The sequence below is a fragment of the Palaemon carinicauda genome, chromosome 17 (assembly GCF_036898095.1).
Source record: "Palaemon carinicauda isolate YSFRI2023 chromosome 17, ASM3689809v2, whole genome shotgun sequence".
In the NCBI taxonomy this organism is placed as follows: Eukaryota; Metazoa; Arthropoda; class Malacostraca; order Decapoda; family Palaemonidae; genus Palaemon; species Palaemon carinicauda.
Window position 1 is genome coordinate 51269264 of NC_090741.1, and position 18507 is coordinate 51287770.

The window sequence follows — 18507 nt, forward strand, 5'->3', positions numbered from 1 at the left end:
ATCTTGTCTATGGTAACATATACAGTACAGTATATGTAAGTTCGTAATGAAGGATTGTAGTATGACTGGCTCTTCCCCTTCACTCTTTCTGTCCTTCTCTTGGTGTATTGAAACATTACTCACTGTATCTGACTCGCTGCTGGTAAGCTACAGTCTCCCCCATCCTCCCTAGATGAGGGGGAGAATGGTGGAACGTATACCAACCCGTTGATCGTCATACGCAAGGTATATTTATTCCCGACTTCTATCCCCTTCAGGAGGAAGGGATCCCTCCTTTGACCACATACCAATCTTCTTGGAGAGGCCAGGCCCTATCAGCCTATTCATCCTTATGATAGACAGGTAGTAGATTGCTGGATTTATCTTTGCCCCCGGTGTCAGGCAGTTTGACACTTCTGGGGAAGAAAACTAACCAGTTGTGGTTCTAGAGGACTTATGTCCCACCAATCGTGAGTCTCCCTATTTCAAAAGCAGGATGTTATAAGGCCAAGGGCTCCAACAAGGAAAAAATAGCCCAGTGAGGAAAGAAAATAAATAATTATAAGTAATGAATAATTAAAGTAACCTATTTTAAGAACAGTAACATCAAAACAGCTTTCATATATAAACTATGAAAATACATATCAGCCTGTTCAACATAAAAGCATTTGCTTCAAGTTTGAACTTTTGAAATTCCACCAATTCAGGAACAAATAAATTTTAAAAGTAATTTGTATATTTCATGGCTATAAAAACGCAAGTCATTTAGGTTAAACTTCTCTCCTCGGCCACCGCTCTCAGTCCCGTGCCAAAAGGTCATAAGTGAAGAAAATTTGACAAGTAAGTGGATGGAGCACTTTGTTAATTACATTGTTAACGAATTTAACAGCCGATCCAGCTCCGTTGAAACTATATTCCTTATTTTAACCCTTTTACCCCCAGGCTATTTGGAAATTTCCAACCCTTAACCCCCATGGGGTTATTTTTTTTCAAGCACATTTTGCAGTATATTTTTTAAAATTGCTCTAACAGCCTTAATTTTTGTCATAGAGAGGTCAGGCTGGTCTCATTCTCTTGGAAAATACCTGAAGGTTCTCAAATAATTATCAAAAATATGCAAAAAAAAATTTAAATAGCATTTTTTTGCAAGGACGTACCGGTACGTCCATGGGGTAAAGGGATGAGTTTTGTGAAACGTACCAGTACGTCCTTTGGGGGTAAAAGGGTTAAAGGACTCGGGTTTGTTTAGCTAGGAAAAATACAAATAAATTAGACTTACAATCAGTGGCTGAAGTATAGTACCTCATCCATGTATTATAAAAATCCTTTGCAATTTACTTTTCTTCTCCCCAAAATATTTAGAGATCATAATGGTTACTTACTTCATTGCCTAATTTATCAATACAGTAGCTTGATTTTATGGTATAAGTTTTGGAAGTACGTAAGGTCTATAGTCAATTTCTTTTAGCGATGCAGATTCGCACCGACTCGCAGCGGTGCCCTTTTAGCTCGGAAAAGTTTCCTGATCGCTAATTGGTTGGACGAGACAGTTCTAACCAATCAGCGATCAGGAAACATTTCCGAGCTAAAAGGGCACCGCTGCGGGTAGGTGCAAATCTGCCTCGATAAAAGAAATTGACTATAGTTAATTGTCGGATAGGTGTTGATTTGAATTATAGAAAGCCTATCATAATTTTCTTTTTAAATTTAGTAGTATTTTTATACAAATGTGATCTCTAATCCAATAATTTGGTGTTTTGAAGTAAATGGTATTTTAATACATACTGGGGAAGATCTTATTTTTTCAACAGTTAACAAATACTGTACTTTAAGATTCTTTTCTTTCAAACTCATTTTAGATTTTAAAACTTGAGATAGTTGTTTTAGTTCTTCAACTGACAAGCTTTTATTTTTTTTTTTCAGAGGTTATTGCTCTTCTAGTTGTGGTCCTTTCCAAGGTTACCCACACTACGTCGACTTTGTGTGGACACTGACGCAAGATCAAGGAACCATCCTTAGTGTAATTAGCTGGATTTTACAACCAGGCGTCGTGGCAGGGATACTTGGCCTTCTCTTGTACGTACCATATAGAATATTTCTTTTTGTAAATGTATGCAAATATTATACAACTGCAATACTATAGTCCATTTCTTTTAGCGAGTCATATTTGCACCGACTTACAACGGTGCCCTTTTAGCTCGGAAAAGTTTCCTGGTCGCTGATTGGTTAGAATTATCTTGTCCAACCAATCAGCGATCAGGAAACTTTTCTGAGCTAAAAGGGCACCGCTGCGAGTCGGTGCAAATATGTCTCGCTAAAAGAAATGGACTATAGGATACTACACTTATTCTTGATAAGATAACATTAGAGTTTGAGTCAAATATTCTGTGCTAAATACAAGGTAATCTAAGGAGAATATGATAGTACATTTGTTTAGTTGAATGATAATTCAGTACTTGATATATAAGGTTATGTAATTAATTTCAAATGTTTATGATTGGATATTTTTTTTCTAGTATGATGTTAGTTTCAGTATTATGCTGGAACTTACAGTCATACTCTCAATGATTCCCACAATTTTTAGGTGTTCATACATACATACATACATACATATACCAAGGCACTTCCCCCAATTTTGGGGGGTAGCCGACATCAACAAATGAAACAAAAACAAAAAAGGGGACTTCTACTCTCTACGTTCCTCCAGCCTAACAAGGGACTCAACCGAGTTCAGCTGGTACTGCTAGGGTGCCACAGCCCACCCTCCCCCGTTATCCACCACAGATGAAGCTTCATAATGCTGAATCCCCAACTGCTGCTACCTCCGCGGTCATCTAAGGCATCGGAGGAAGCCGCAGGTGTTCATGCTTGCCCAAAAAATTAATTGCATATTGAGCTTGTCTTGTGTCCAAAATATTTCTGAAATTTGATTTAATTATATAAGATATAGTCTGCAAATACCATGTCCACTTGTTATGAGAATTTGTTGTGAAAATAACAATAAAGTAATAATAGGGATAACAATGCTAATAATGTCCATATAGTCTGGTGAGTGTCACTGATTGGATTGAGAGAAAGATATCACCCATGTAGTAAATGATGAAACTCAGATGTATATTTACTGTATGCATAATTGAGGCATTCACAATACTAAGGCTCTCCGGGAGCAGAGCGGGAAAATTCAAAATCACAAAAAAAAAGAGTTTGAAAATTGGCAATTGTTCCGACGCGATATACAAACCTCGTAATCATTTAATATAGGAATTCGCTTCGGCTCAGCTGAAGCGAATTCCTATATTAAATGATTACGGGTTTGTACATACATACATATACCAAGGCACTTCCCCCAATTTTGGGGGATAGCCGACATCAACAAATGAAACAAAACAAAAAAGGGGACCTCTACTCTCTACGTTCCTCCCAGCCTAACAAGGGACTCAACCGAGTTCAGCTGGTAATGCTAGGGTGCCACAGCCCACCCTCCCACATTATCCACCACAGATGAAGCTTCATAATGCTGAATCCCCTACTGCTGCTACCTCCGCGGTCATCTAAGGCATCGGGGGAAGCAGCCGGAAAAATACAATTGAGGACAAATTGCCATTTTTCAAACTCATACCTTGGTGATTTATGAATGAATTTCAAAAAGTTCCAGAGCCTGTATATCCAAGTACCCTTTTTAATGTGAAAAGAAGAATCCTTTTAGAAGACATTGAAACAATAAAAAAAGTAGCAGTTTGAACTCTGGAGACCATTGATTTTGTGAATACTTCAATTCTTAATACCTAACAATGTTTAAACTCAAATTTTAAGTTATCATCCATGCACTGCAAACAGATCTAACTTAAAATTGTTACTCTTAAAATACATTAAAGTCTGGGATTTACAGGATTTTGGTATATTGTGCCAAGAGTATGGCTGATGGGCGTGCCGAAATGATTCAGGTCTTGCGTCAACAGTTGGAGCTTGAAGTCAAGGATAGAGCTTTCCTGCTCCAGTTGACAGACCGAGTACGAAGAGGTAGGACTGCTTTGGTAAAACCATTAACAATAGTTTAGTTAGAATTCATTTGCTATTAGTTTGTATTAAGCACATTTGAAATGAAGAAATAACTTTGTCATCATGCTATTTATTGGCGATATTTTTAGGGAAGAAGAAATGCATTATGAATAGAAGGCAGTTCGGTTGTGTTGGAAAACTCTTGTATTATTTAAAGATGGTTTTTTTTTATTGAGTAGCCAGGGTTTGTTTAATTGTATATTATCCCAGTATTTTATCCAAAATTGTTTGTTTTTGGTTGAATTTTCTACTGGTTGAGCAGGTGATAACTGAGGCAAGACCACTTTAGCTATGTGATAAAGTTGATGAAGAGAAATGTCAAAAATAATGTTTTGCTTTCTAAGGGGAATACAAGCCAAGCAGCCCCAAGTACATGCAGTCAGACTCTTTACGGGGTTCGCCATTCACGGGACATCATCCTCTCACACAACGAGGGTCTTTCATCTTCTCCGACAGCAAAGGTAAACATTTCTGATGCTCTGTAATTCATTTTCAAAATTAATTTTTTTTGTGATTGTAACTATTATTTTAATGATCTTACCCAATATTCAAATTACCACCTGCTTGAACAACAAGTTTCAGCGACAAACTATTAACCATTTTACCCCCAGGCTATTTGGAACTTTCCAACCCTTAACCCCCAGAGTTTTTTTTTTTCAAGCACATTTTGCAGTATATATTTTTAAATTGCTCTAACAGCCTTAATTTTTGTCATAGAAAGATCAGGTTGGGCTCATTCTCTTGGAAAATGTCTGAAGTTTCTCAGTAAATTATCAGAAATATGCAAAAAAAATTGTAAATAGCAGATTTTTGCAAGGCCGTACCAGTACGTCCATGGGGGTAAAGGGATGTGTTTTGTGAAACGTACCAGTACGTCCTTTGGGGGTAAAAGGGTTAATGAAATAAAGCGGTGATCTTAGCGGGTCTTTAATTACAGTAGTTCTAAAGCATTACTACAATTCATCTCTGGTACCCAGGTTTTGAGGTATCCCTTACATCATGTCTGTTTTGTGGAACGTGTAACTAGTTTTCCAATTGAGGTGGAAACTCCTGACCAGATTATTCTGGGTTCAGTGACGGTGAAAGTGGCATTTTCTATGGATATTGAGGAGGGGGACCTAGTGAGAATCCCTTGGTAATCTGGCCCATGATGTGCATTTTGGCCTGATTTAAATGCATTTCATTGCAGGGTTTCAATTTTCCCTTCGATGGTGTGGAATCCGAAGATTCAGGTATGTTTCATCAGTCATGTAGGCGAATTAAGGAACCATCCCATTGGACATTCCCCATTTTATCACTGAAGAGATTCTCTTGATAACATAAGTCTGCCCTTAACAGCTTTGTAGAGGCAGTCTCAGAGGGTTGGGGAGTATGTCCTTGATCACAGTTGGCTTGATGCTTCAGTGGTTGGAATGACAGTGGCCAGGCCAGGAAACACCCTCCTTGGTCAAAATGATCTAGATGGGATTAGAATCAATGAAAGACATTTTGGTGAAAGGAGACTAAATCCTGCCCAAAGAATGAATCCATTTTTAGGGGTTTATCTTAAGAAGTTTGGAGGATTCGTGGAACTTAAGGCTTTCGTGAAGTCTTTCTCCCTAGTAGGAAATGGGAAATGGGAAGGTTAGGTGGTTATTAATCAGGTGGGTGATGGTTTTCCTTGTTCCAGATTCTCTTAAAACAGCAGGATTTGGTATTTGACGGACTGTTGAGTTGGGTGCCTCTTACATCCTATCTGGAAGTGGGTGCTGCAAGGGGATCACAGATGAACAACTCAGCAATGGCAAAATTATGTAAGCATTCTTATGAGGCTTTTCAGAATTTTTTCATAGCCAAGTTTGAAGCAAGGTTCCATGTTATGCCTGCTTAGGTAGTAGGTTGGCCAGGGCACCACCCACCCGTTGAGATACTACCGCTAGAGTGTTATGGGGTCCTTTGACCAGCCAGACAGTACTTCATTGGAGCCTTCTCTCTGGTTACGGTTCATTTTCCAATTGCCTACACATACACCGAATAGTCTGGCCTATTCTATACATATTCTCCTCTGTCCTCATATACCAGACAACACTGAGATTACTAAACAATTCTTGTTCTCTCAAGGAGTTAACTACTGCGTTGTAATTGTTCAAAGGCCACTATCCCCTTGGTAAGGATAGAAGAGACTCTTTAGCTATGGTAAGTACTGTAGCTCTTCTAGGGGAAGGACACTCCAAAATTAAACCATTGTTTTCTAGTCTTGGGTAGTGCCATAGTCTCTGTACCATGTTCTTCCACTGTCTTGGGTTAGAGTTCTCTTGTTTGAGTTTATACTCATTGCACACTTTTCTATCTTATATCTGGCCATAAACTTTTAACGCCGTCAACTCCCCAGCCTACCAGATAGAGAGTTCGTTAGGTGACATGGTGCCTCTCTCACACTCGAACAAGCTAAGATGCACCCTGGTCAAGTCCCCAGCTGGTAAGGTTTTGGACTTCCACCCTCCTAAGGTGAGTCTCCATATTAAAGAGCAAATGGTAATTTGTATTTAACCTAACTACAAACCTGGGCTCCTTACTCATACTTGGCCTGCCATCATCTGTCCCCCTAGAAGTCCTGCCTGCAACCAGAAGTGACGAAATGCACTGGGTGAGTGTGTGAGCTGGGTGGCCAGTCTATTCCCGCTAACTAGCGGAGTGTTGTTAACACCTCGCGTTAAAATTTATGACTAGGTTCCAGGTATGTCGAAATTAATAACCATAATAAAGAGGCGAGGTTTGTATAGTTAGGAAAATACAAATTACTTACAAATTTGTCATGTTACTACTAACTTTTTTTTTTAATTTTTAGTACTTTAGCTAATCACATGATAGGGCTAACCTTTTATAAGAATTTTCATCATTCAAATCTATGTTCAGTGGGAGCATAGGCCTATGTTATTTTTCCATTATTCTTGGGGAGTTAAGGTTCACAAAATAAGGGGAATAACCATTATGCCAAACTGTATTAAAGATTGTTTTTTTCTTGAGATGGTCACTGTTGCAGTAGACTGATGTTTTAGTTATTATGGTAATGCATAATACCTGCTGGAATGTAATTTGTATGCGTTAAGTAGGGATTGATAGGGACAGTCTTGACTCCAATGGAAAATGGACTAGTGTGCTTGGGTCATTTTAGCTGTCATTTTTTAACAGATATTTGTTATGAATAGAAACCATAGCAACTTTCTCAAAAGTTGCTTTGGATAGATTGTTATTTTAGACTTTATTCATTCCTCAAGGCAACATAACAACTGAATTTTAGGGGGATATTTTAAATTAAGGTTTATAAGCAATTACAGCCAAAACAAAAAGCAAAGAGAGCTAGGTACTCAACTTTGACGAAGAAGAGGAAACCATCATACGAAGAAAATCTTCGAAAAAAGTTGAAAAGTGCGCGCACACAAAAATATAGGACAGTAGCGTGAAGCTGCGATCAGAGAGAATGGAGCGGCAGGGTCGTATGGGATATGTAACGGCTCCTCACTTATCCTTCCCCTTAGTGGATTAGACTGGGAAAGGTCTATTCGGGGTGTAGATATCTATGGTTATCTTGGGATACGTCCCTGATTATACACGATATCTTCGGATAGTCGTTCCGGGGGCTAGAACCCCTTGATACCTGACAGTAATTCTCTTATAATATCAATCGCAGAAATTTTATACAGTAGGAGGCAGCTGGAGGGAACTTCCATAAGGACGGCATGGCTATCTCACCCAAAAATAGATTTTTCCTATGTCAAAATCCCTTTTTCAATATTAAACTTACCCGATAATCATGTAGCTGTCAACTCCGTTGCCCGACAGAATTCTATGGAGGGATACGCCAGCTATCACAATACTAGAAGGGGGTGTACTTACCAGCGCCACCTGTGGCCAGGTACTCAATCATTTGTTGTTGACACCTCCTCAATTATTCCTCTGTCGTGCTTCCGGCTAGACGTTCTGGGATACGCTCATGGTCTTCGAGTTTATTCATGGATATTTGGTGAAGTATTCTCTTAGATTAACGGCTGTCGCATACTGGAATCCTTTTTATATTAGCTAGTTAGCTTTTATATAAATACTGATTAACGGTTAATGAATTTTGCTTGTTTTTGGATCACCCTTTGACTTACTCTTGAAACAAGATGTCTGACGTTTCGCAAGCTCCCTCCCATAGACGATGTAGGTCTTGCAATAGGCGTATTCCGAAGGTCTCGGTAGATCCTCACACCGCTTGTTCTGACTGTAGGGACAGGCCCTGTCTATTAGAAAATCGGTGTGAGGAGTGCGCCGGACTTTCGGAATTGGATTTTGTACGTCTTTTAAAATATTCATCCAAGTTAGAGAGCACTAGAGTTAGGAGAAGTTCTTCTCACTCTTCTATGTTTTCCTCACCTCATGATCCCCTACCTTTTCCTACCCCTGTAGTGGCTACCCCCGAACCTACTGTGTGCCCTCCGCCTGATATGTCAACTGTTTTGCGTGCTATTCAGGCTTTAGGAGATAAAGTAGAATCAGTGGTAAGTGACCATAAGTCTCTGATGGCCGAGGTTAAAGAACTGAAGGTCAAGAGTGCAGTGGGTGGAAATAGTGCCAGTGCTGTGACGAGTGCTAGTGTCTGTGCAGTGCCAAGTGCTAGTGGTGCCAGTGTGGTGCGTGAGGATTTTTCTGTGCGAGCCAGTCGTCCTCCCAGTCCGGGACCTCTTGCAAGCTCCCATGCCCAGGGGAGAAGCAATGTCGAAGGGCTTAAGGGTTCGACAGGCCTTGTTAGGCGCACAGAATTATCCTCGGTGGTTGCGGGCGTGTCTTCCTTAGACCGTCACTCCCACCTGCAGACGATTGAGCCCGTCTTCTCGTCCGCTGATCTTCATGCAGGGAAGAAACGTTGGTCTCAGGTCTCGAGACCGCTTAAACGTAGAGTTCAGTCAGCGAGTGCTCAGCCAGGTTGTAGTCATTGGCTCAGCTCCGACTCGCCTCTGTCATCGGTCGACTGTACTCCGCCCAAGAGGAGTAAGGTTCTGCCTATACAGACCCCGACTGTGACTTTACCTCAGTCTGTTATCGTTTCTGCCGACCCCAAGTGGACCCTGCTTCAGTCCATGCAAGCGCAGCTTTCGGACTTGATGCGTGAGTGTCGGGCTGAGAGTGTTGCACCTCCTCCTCCGCCTACACTCCCTCCACCTGTTCTCGCTCCGCCTGTGCTCGCCCAGCCTGCACCTGCTCCGCCTGGTCGCAGCACCATCTGCCAGGCGTACGATGTTGAACCACTTTCGGAGTTTGCTGTTCACAGTGTTGTTCAGCCTCAGCCTTCTTTAAGGCAACCCTTGCTTTGGGATCAGGAGAGTTACACTCTTCCTCCTCCTCCCCTTGCTGCTCCACCAGTGGTGCAACTCTCGGTTGGGGTACAACAACCTCTCCCCTCCGTGAGTCTGTCTGCTCAACCAGCGCTGCACCGAGTTCAACCCTCATCTAGGCAAGCTCCTCTACACCATGGACTTGCGCCTCAGGAGCCTCAGCTTGCGAGAACTTTACCTTGTTCTGCGCAGCCTCAACCTTCTCATGCTCCACTCATCTCTCAGGAACAGGAACGGACTACTCCGCCTCCGTCCTCCGCTCAGCTTGTGCAAGCCTTGGGTGCAACTCTTGCTAGGAGTCAACCTCCTTCACCCATGCACCTGCCTTCTGCTCCGTCTGTTGTTCAGCCTATGCAGTCTGAACCTCAGGTTTTCCCTCAAGTTGAGGAAACCTCTGTTATTGTTCCTTCCCGTTCTGACTCTGCGGTTCAGCATTCTGGTCCTTTTGCTTCGCTACCTTCTGCTGATGAAGTGTCGGATGATGAGGAGGCACATCTTGATCCCTCATCAGACGTGGAGGAGTCTAAGCTTTCTCCATTGTCTGTTGATTTTAGAAAGGTCTTGGCTCTACTCAGGGAGCTTTACCCTGACCACTTCGTCTCTGCTGTTCCCCGCTCTCCTCCATCTGAGTTTTCGCTAGGCGTACAACAAGCTAAGTCGAACTATACTAAGCTTGTCCTAGCTAGATCCTCCAAGAGGGCTTTAAGGATCTTAGGGGAGTGGCTTCAGTCTAAACAACACCTGGGCAAGACTTCCTTCATGTTCCCTCCAACGAAGCTCGCTTCGAAAGGTTGCGTTTGGTATGCCACAGGGGAAGCACCAGGCTTGGGAGTACCTGCCTCTGCCCAGGCTGACTTCTCAAGTCTGGTGGACTCGCCTAGGAGGACTGCGATGAGACGCTCGAAGGTTTGTTGGACCTTCTCAGACCTGGATCATCTTCTGAAAGGGTTGTTCAGAGCTTTCGAAATGTTCAACTTTCTCGACTGGTGCCTGGGAGCCCTCAGCAAGAAAACATCTCCTGCGGACAAAGACTCTGCCATGCTAATTATGTCCTGCATGGATAAGGCTATCAGGGATGGATCGGGTGAGCTAGCGTCGTTATTTGTATCAGGGGTGTTGAAGAAAAGGGAACAACTGTGTACCTTCCTCTCAGCCAGCATTACACCGTGCCAGCGGTCTCAGCTCCTTTTTGCTCCACTCTCAAAGTTCCTCTTTCCCGAGGAGCTAGTTAAGGACTTGTCGGCTGCCCTGATACAGAAGGACACGCACGATCTTGTAGCCTCATCGGCTCGTAAGTCTAAGGTTACCACCTCTGTCCCCAAGACTTATCGCTCCCCAGTGGCTGATACCCCGGCCACTAGGTTCATACCGCCCTTTCGTGGTAGAGCCCCCAGCCGAGGAAGCTCCCGTCCAGACTCTCACAGGGGCAAGTCTAGGAAAGGACCCAGGACATCTAAGGGAAAGCACTGACTCTCAGATTCTCCAGACAACAGTAGGAGCCAGACTCAAGATCTTCTGGCAAGCCTGGGAGAAGAGAGGTGCAGACGCACAGTCTGTCAGTTGGCTGAGGTACGGTTACAGGATTCCATTCTGCCTCAAACCGCCTCTGACCACATCGCCCATCAACCTCTCTCCCAACTACAAAGAAGAGGACAAGAGGCTAGCATTGCAACAGGAGGTGTCGCTACTTGTGCAGAAGAAGGCAGTGGTTATAGTCCGGGACCATCAATCCCCGGGCTTCTACAACCGTCTCTTTCTTGTAGCCAAAAAGACAGGAGGTTGGAGACCGGTGCTGGACGTCAGCTCTCTCAACGAGTATGTCACCAAGCAGACGTTCACAATGGAGACGACCAAGTCGGTCTTAGCAGCGGTCAGACAGGAGGACTGGATGGTCTCGTTGGACTTGAAAGATGCATACTTTCACGTTCCCATTCATCCAGACTCCCAACCTTTCCTGAGATTCGTTTTCGGAAAGGTTGTCTATCAGTTCCAAGCCCTGTGTTTTGGCCTAAGCACAGCTCCTATGGTCTTTACTCATCTGATGAGGAATGTAGCGAAATTCCTGCACTTATCGAACATCAGAGCCTCCCTCTACCTAGACGACTGGCTGTTGAGAGCCTCCACGAGTCGTCGTTGTCTGGAGAACCTCTCTTGGACTTTAGATCTAATCAGAGACCTAGGTCTATTAGTCAATATAGAGAAATCTCAACTCATTCCCTCCCAATCCATTGTGTACCTGGGAATGGAGATTCAGAGTCGGGATTTTCGGGCTTTTCCATCGGCCCCCAGGATAAACCAAGCCCTAGAGTGCATCATGAGCATGCTGAAGAGGAGCAATTGCTCAGTGAGACAGTGGATGAGTCTCACAGGGACCCTCTCATCTCTGGCCCTGTTTGTCGAGCTAGGGAGACTCCACCTCCGCCCTCTTCAATTCCATCTTGCAGCTCATTGGGACAAGGGTTCGACTCTAGAAGCAGTCTCTATCCCTATCAACCAAGAGATGAAGACCACTCTCCGGTGGTGGAAGCACAATCTTCTTCTCAAGGAGGGTCTATCATTGGCCATCCAGACCCCCCATCTTCATCTCTTCTCGGATGCATCGGACTCGGGCTGGGGTGCGACCTTGGACGGACGGGAATGCTCAGGAGTATGGAACAAGGAACAAGGATTACTCCACATCAACTGCAAGGAACTGTTAGCAGTTCATCTTGCCCTGTTGAACTTCAAGTCCCTCCTGCTAGGCAAAGTGGTGGAGGTGAATTCAGACAACACCACAGCCTTGGCTTACATCTCCAAGCAAGGAGGGACCCATTCGAGGAGCCTTTACGAGATCGCAAGGGACCTCCTCATTTGGTCAAGAGGTCTAAACCTCACACTGGTCACGAGGTTCATCCAGGGCGATATGAATGTTTCAGCGGATCGCCTCAGCAGAAGGAATCAGGTCATTCCCACGGAATGGACCCTCCACAAGAGTGTGTGCAACAGACTTTGGACCTTGTGGGGTCAACCTACCATAGATCTGTTTGCCACCTCCATCACCAAGAGACTTCCGCTTTATTGTTCCCCTGTTCCAGACCCTGCAGCGGTTCATGTAGATGCTTTTCTTCTGAACTGGTCCCATCTCGACCTGTACGCATTCCCTCCATTCAAGATTATAAACAAAGTTCTGCAGAAATTCGTCTCGCACGAAGGGACACGGCTGACGCTGGTTGCTCCCCTTTGGCCTGCAAGAGAATGGTACACAGAGGTACTTCAATGGCTAGTCGACTTCCCCAGGACTCTACCTCTAAGAGTGGACCTTCTACGTCAACCACACGTAGACAGGTTGCACCCAAACCTCCACGCTCTTCGACTGACTGCCTTCAGACTGTCGAAAGATTCGCTAGAGCTAGAGGCTTTTCGAAGGAGGCAGCCAGTGCGATTGCCAGAGCTAGAAGAATTTCCACTCATAGAGTCTACCAGTCTAAGTGGGAGGTCTTCCGAAGCTGGTGTAGAGCCAATTCAATATCCTCTACCAATACCTCTGTGATCCAAATAGCTGACTTCCTTCTTCATCTTAGGAATGAGAGATCCCTTTCAACATCTACGATTAAAGGGTATAGGAGCATGTTGGCCTCAGTCCTCCGCCACAGGGGTTTGGACCTGTCTTCCAACAAGGACCTTCAAGACATTCTCAAGTCTTTTGAGACGTCTAAAGAACGTCGTCTTTCCACTCCAGGCTGGAATCTAGACGTAGTCTTAAGGTTCCTTATGACATCTAGGTTCGAACCTCTCCAGTCAGCTTCCTTCAAGGATCTTACCCTCAAGACTGCTTTTCTCGTTTGCCTTGCAACAGCTAAGAGAGTCAGTGAGGTTCATGCCTTCAGCAAGAACATTGGTTTCACAACCGAATCAGCTACATGTTCTTTTCAGCTTGGATTCCTAGCAAAGAACGAGCTTCCTTTACGTCCTTGGCCTAGATCGTTCGAAATACCTAGCCTCTCCAACATGGTAGGTAATGAACTAGAGAGAGTTCTTTGCCCTGTCAGAGCTCTCAAATATTATCTGAAGAGGTCTAAACCTATTCGAGGACAGTCAGAAGCCTTATGGTGTGCCATCAAGAAACCCTCGAGACCCATGTCCAAGAATGGGCTTTCGTTCTATATAAGGCTTCTGATCAGAGAAGCACATTCTCACTTAAAGGAGGAAGACCTTGCATTGCTGAAGGTAAGGACCCACGAAGTAAGAGCTGTAGCTACTTCGTTGGCCTTTAATAAAAACCGTTCTCTGCAGAGCATTATGGATGCAACCTATTGGAGGAGCAAGTCAGTGTTTGCATCATTTTATCTGAAAGATGTCCAGTCTCTTTACGAGAACTGCTACACCCTGGGACCATTCGTAGCAGCGAGTGCAGTAGTAGGTGAGGGCTCAGCCACTACATTCCCTTAATCCCATAACCTTTTTAACCTTTCTCTTGAATACTTTTATTGTTGTTTTTATGGTTGTTACGGTAGGCTAAGAAGCCTTCCGCATCCTTGGATTTGGCGGGTGGTCTATTCATTCTTGAGAAGCGCCTGGGTTAAAGGTTTGGTAGAGGTCCTTTAGTAGGGTTGCAACCCCTTGTACTTTGGCACCTTTGGGTTGATTCAGCCTCCAAGAGGAACGCTGCGCTCAGTAAGGAAGACGAACTTTAAATAAAAGGCAGAGTAACGGTTCTATTCGACTTCCTTACCAGGTACTTATTATTTCATTGTTATTTGAGATAACTGTTATATGAAATTTGGGATACTTAGCTATCCTTTAATCATGTACACTGGTTTTCACCCACCTCCCTGGGTGTGAATCAGCTACATGATTATCGGGTAAGTTTAATATTGAAAAATGTTATTTTTATTAATAAAATAAATTTTTGAATATACTTACCCGATAATCATGATTTAATCGACCCTCCCTTTCCTCCCCATAGAGAACCAGTGGACCGAGGAATAATTGAGGAGGTGTCAACAACAAATGATTGAGTACCTGGCCACAGGTGGCGCTGGTAAGTACACCCCCTTCTAGTATTGTGATAGCTGGCGTATCCCTCCATAGAATTCTGTCGGGCAACGGAGTTGACAGCTACATGATTATCGGGTAAGTATATTCAAAAATTTATTTTATTAATAAAAATAACATTTTATTCATCTTTATAACATACAGTATGTATGGTTTAGTTTGTTCATGATCACATTCTCACCTAAGGAATGGAGTAATTGAGAATGTGACTTACAGGTGTAAAAAAAAAAACAAGGAAACTATTTAAAAGAATACATTTTATAATTTCGATACTTGCCTACATGTAAGTCGTGTTACAGCGCTATTTCCTTCTCCGCTTTATGTGGTTTTATGTATCTAGTTAGAGTTCTACAAGGACTTTTAATGGTATAAAAAAAAAGGACTTTTAATAGTATAAAATCACATACTGCAAAGCGGGACTTCTGAAAATCCAGATGCACACCAGAGCTTGTCCCGCAGAGGAAAGTAGGAGTTGAGAGGAAACAGAAATTTTCAGTATAGTATGAGGTCAACAAGTTCATCCTTCAAAGACATTAGCAGTGTGATTTACAGGTATAAAAAAAAAGGTCTAAATTATTAAAATTCCTATGCGGGGATGCTCCATCACGCACTAACACAACACCGCAAGACACAGAAACACAATGGAAAGGATAAAAGGATAAGGATCACACGTGGAAACACAAGGGAAGGCACAAGGTTATCAAGCGATACCGCGAGAACACAAGGGAGAGCACAGCGATACACGTGGGAAACATGCGGGACACAAGAGTCGGGGACACAAAGAGTCGCACTGAGATAAGGAGAGCGTCGAGATATCACGACGCGACCAGAGAACTAACTGAGGGTCGAGACCCAAGCTAGCACGCGGCCTGACTCGGGATTAGCCTCAGGGCACGTATCCTTCCGCCTGAGGTAGTCCTCACAGAAAACGGAAGTAGGGTAAACTACACAAAACTCTGGTCGGATAAGAGGAGATTCCAGGTACTCCTAAGAAAGTAGTTCTCGGTAAGTATGTTAGGAAAAATACAAATTACTTAGAATTTGTGATATTATTTTGAAGAATCTTTGATAAACTTTGCTCATACTAAGATTATATGCTTCGTTGTTTCCCCCACAAGCTGCTTATTACTTTGGAGATTCAGAATCGGGGGATACCGTGTGGTTATATAATGCTACATTAAGGTTAGTTATGTATTTGTAGAATTCTGCACATGGTCACCAAAATTAAGTTATTAATTTATCCTTACAAGTTACAAACCCATTATTTAGTTACATATGCAATTATGTATAATTTTTCTGTGTAATATTCATTCGTTTTTTTTTCACTATATTTTCTTTTTTTTTACTTATGGATAGTCTGTTCTGAGTGAGAGACATGTCTGTAGACTGCAAAAACTTTTATGAATGTGCTGTACTCTTATATAAAGCTTTAACCCTTTTACCCCCAAGCTATTTGGAACTTTCCAACCCTTAACCCCCTGGTGTTTTCTTTTTCAAGCTTATTTTGCAATATATTTTTTAAAAATTGCTCTAGCAGCCTTAATTTTTGTCATAGAGAGGTCAGGTTGGTCTCGTTTTTTTGGAAAATTCCTGAAGTTTCTCATAAAATTATCAAAAATATCCAAATGAAATGTAAATAGCAGTTTTTTGCAAGGACGTACCGGTGCGTCCATAGGGGTAAAGAGATGAGTTTTTTGAAACGTACCAGTACGTCCATTGGAGGTAAAAGGGTTAAGAGTTAAGGATGTTTTTTTCTCATAAGATATGAAATGTTAATTAGTGAAGCTGAATTTGCCCAGTATCTGTATCTGTAAGTATATGGTGATTTCTGGAATAAAAAAGTTTATTCTTATTAGTGCCATGCATGTAGGCAGTTTTATTGTGCTTTTTAGAAAAGCATGGTTGAAATTTACATATTTCAGTTGTTAGAGAAGCTTTGTAGCAAATTAAAGAGCAATCACCAAACTCATAAACTATGTTTCTTTATATGAAATCTCTTTAAGCTTATCCAAAATGCTGAGGTCGTAACATGCAATTATTATCTTCCAGTACATCCAGCTGACGAAGGGATGGGTCAGAGATTCTTTGGAAATGGTGGAGGTAAGTTAGTACTATATTTAATTCATTTTTTTAGCTCAACATGGGAGAATAGTGGTTAAGAGTCCTTGCTTCATTCTAGAAATTATTTACAGTTAATTTTAGGAAAAAGTCATTTGGTCCATCAGTCAATCAGTCTCTCAGGAATATCTTTAGTCATCCAAAATAGCACGAGAGAACAGGAAAAACACTGGTCAAGCGAAGCTACGATAGAAAGAATGACGGTGACACCTCACGGTGGTGGATTACCGCACTATTTGCAGAGCAGTAGGGAGCGTCGAGAGCAATGTCTCTGTAACGACTCTCCTTATTCTTGCCTCTCTTTCCCCTCGAAGTGAAAGCTCTATTGGGGGCGTAGATAGCCATGAGACGTGTCAAGAATACGTCCTCTGATATTACGCGATATCCCTGCGTAAAATTTTAAGGGATATTCGCTCCAGGAGTTAGAATTCTGGATACCTTTGGTAAATTCTCTGGGATATATCACTGTAGGTCAAATATACCTAGGAAGCTACCTTCGAAGGAACTTCCATCACGACGACATGGCCTAAGCCCAAAAATTATACATTACTTTCTGGGCTCGAACCTGTGCCGCCCAGTGAATAAGCTCCATTTAGCACTTATTCTTAGGTAATTTACTGCTAAATATACCAGAGAAAAAATGTAAAGGAGTGCTAGGTTAACTAGCTCGCTCACCTATTGGTGTCGGTATAAAATTGGGCGTATAATCCAGAGGTCCCGCACTATTTAGATTTATCCACGACAAATACCCCAATAGAGGAGAGCCGTTCAACCTCACTCGGCACCACCAACTCTGCATCCGCTCAGAACCCAACTCCTTTTAGCACGCCTTGTGTGGTAACCCGCTTTTTTGTTGTGCTCTCGTTTTTTATTATTTTCCATTGGATTATGGCTTCTTCGTCGGTTTCCCAGGAGACACCGTCTAAGTTAAGTACCAAGCTTGGTTTTACTGTGTTTTGAGCAACCTAGATCGTTTAATATTTAAATTATAGGAGTTTATTCTCTTCGTTCATATCGATCTTGCTTGATTCCACTACAGTTGGTACTCCTGTTTTTGAGAGCTTTTAGTTTCACTCGCGGTGTTACTATGTGTATTATTTTTATTATTAAATTTTATTTGTTATTGTGGATATTCATTATTTAGCGTTTAGAACCCTCGTGGTTCAATTTTAGGGCCGATATCATTTACGTATCGTTATGGCTGCCGACCTTCGTTGCTAGGCGGCAATGTTATTTTTAAGCCATCAGGTGTGTCTTTTGTGATTTAATTATTATGTTGCATGCCTTGCCCAAAAATTTCTATGTGTTTATTTATATAATTTTCAACGCTATCACTATTATAATGAATATTTGTGCTATTACTCCGTTTGATCTGTCTGGTTGGGGATCGTCAGTTGGTAGCCCTGCTGCCTCGTATCACGTGATCCTCCCCCACGCTCCCCCTCTCGCTAGGTGGGCGGCTAGGCTTCTCCCCCCCCCTCCACTAGGGGACCGTTGCCTTCCCTCCTTTTAGAGGGGGTAGTTCAGTGTTTATGGACTTTGTCCTCCGGGTGTCCCGGCGGGTTCGTCTCTGTCTAGTCTGGTTGGCCACCGGTCAACAGAGTTGGATCCCGGTGCACCCTATTTTATATTCATTTATCACACTGGCTTATGTTATACGAAACCCTCTGGGTTCGGTTGGCGGTTCTTAGCTACAGTTCCGCCCCCCTATTATTTTATACAGTTCCTATGATTATATATGATGATTATATATGACAGATCACTACCCCGGAGTCCCTATACGAATTGGTTTTGGATATACTTTTATTTCCCGGCCCGGGGCTTATCCCCGCCCCGGGAAATCAGACACCATGTGTCTTAATTCCTTGTTGTTGCATCCTTTTTTATGCTCACGGCTCGACCGGAATGGATTGCTATACTTTAGTCTTAAGTTAGACTTATGTTTAGGCCCGGGTCCTCCGGA

The 18507-nt window shown here is 42.7% G+C and overlaps 1 protein-coding gene across 4 annotated transcripts in view; it reads left to right on the forward strand.

The window, feature by feature from the left end:
* The window catches only part of LOC137656744 (transmembrane channel-like protein 7), a 65388-nt gene that overhangs the window by 34874 nt on the left and 12007 nt on the right, over positions 1-18507 (forward strand). For all 4 annotated transcript variants that reach the window (XM_068390992.1, XM_068390991.1, XM_068390993.1 and 1 more), the window contains 4 exons: positions 1903-2055; positions 3869-3999; positions 4383-4499; positions 16476-16526. In XM_068390992.1, coding sequence (XP_068247093.1) covers positions 1903-2055; positions 3869-3999; positions 4383-4499; positions 16476-16526 — 452 coding nt within the window. The remainder of the gene's footprint in view (positions 1-1902; positions 2056-3868; positions 4000-4382; positions 4500-16475; positions 16527-18507) is intronic.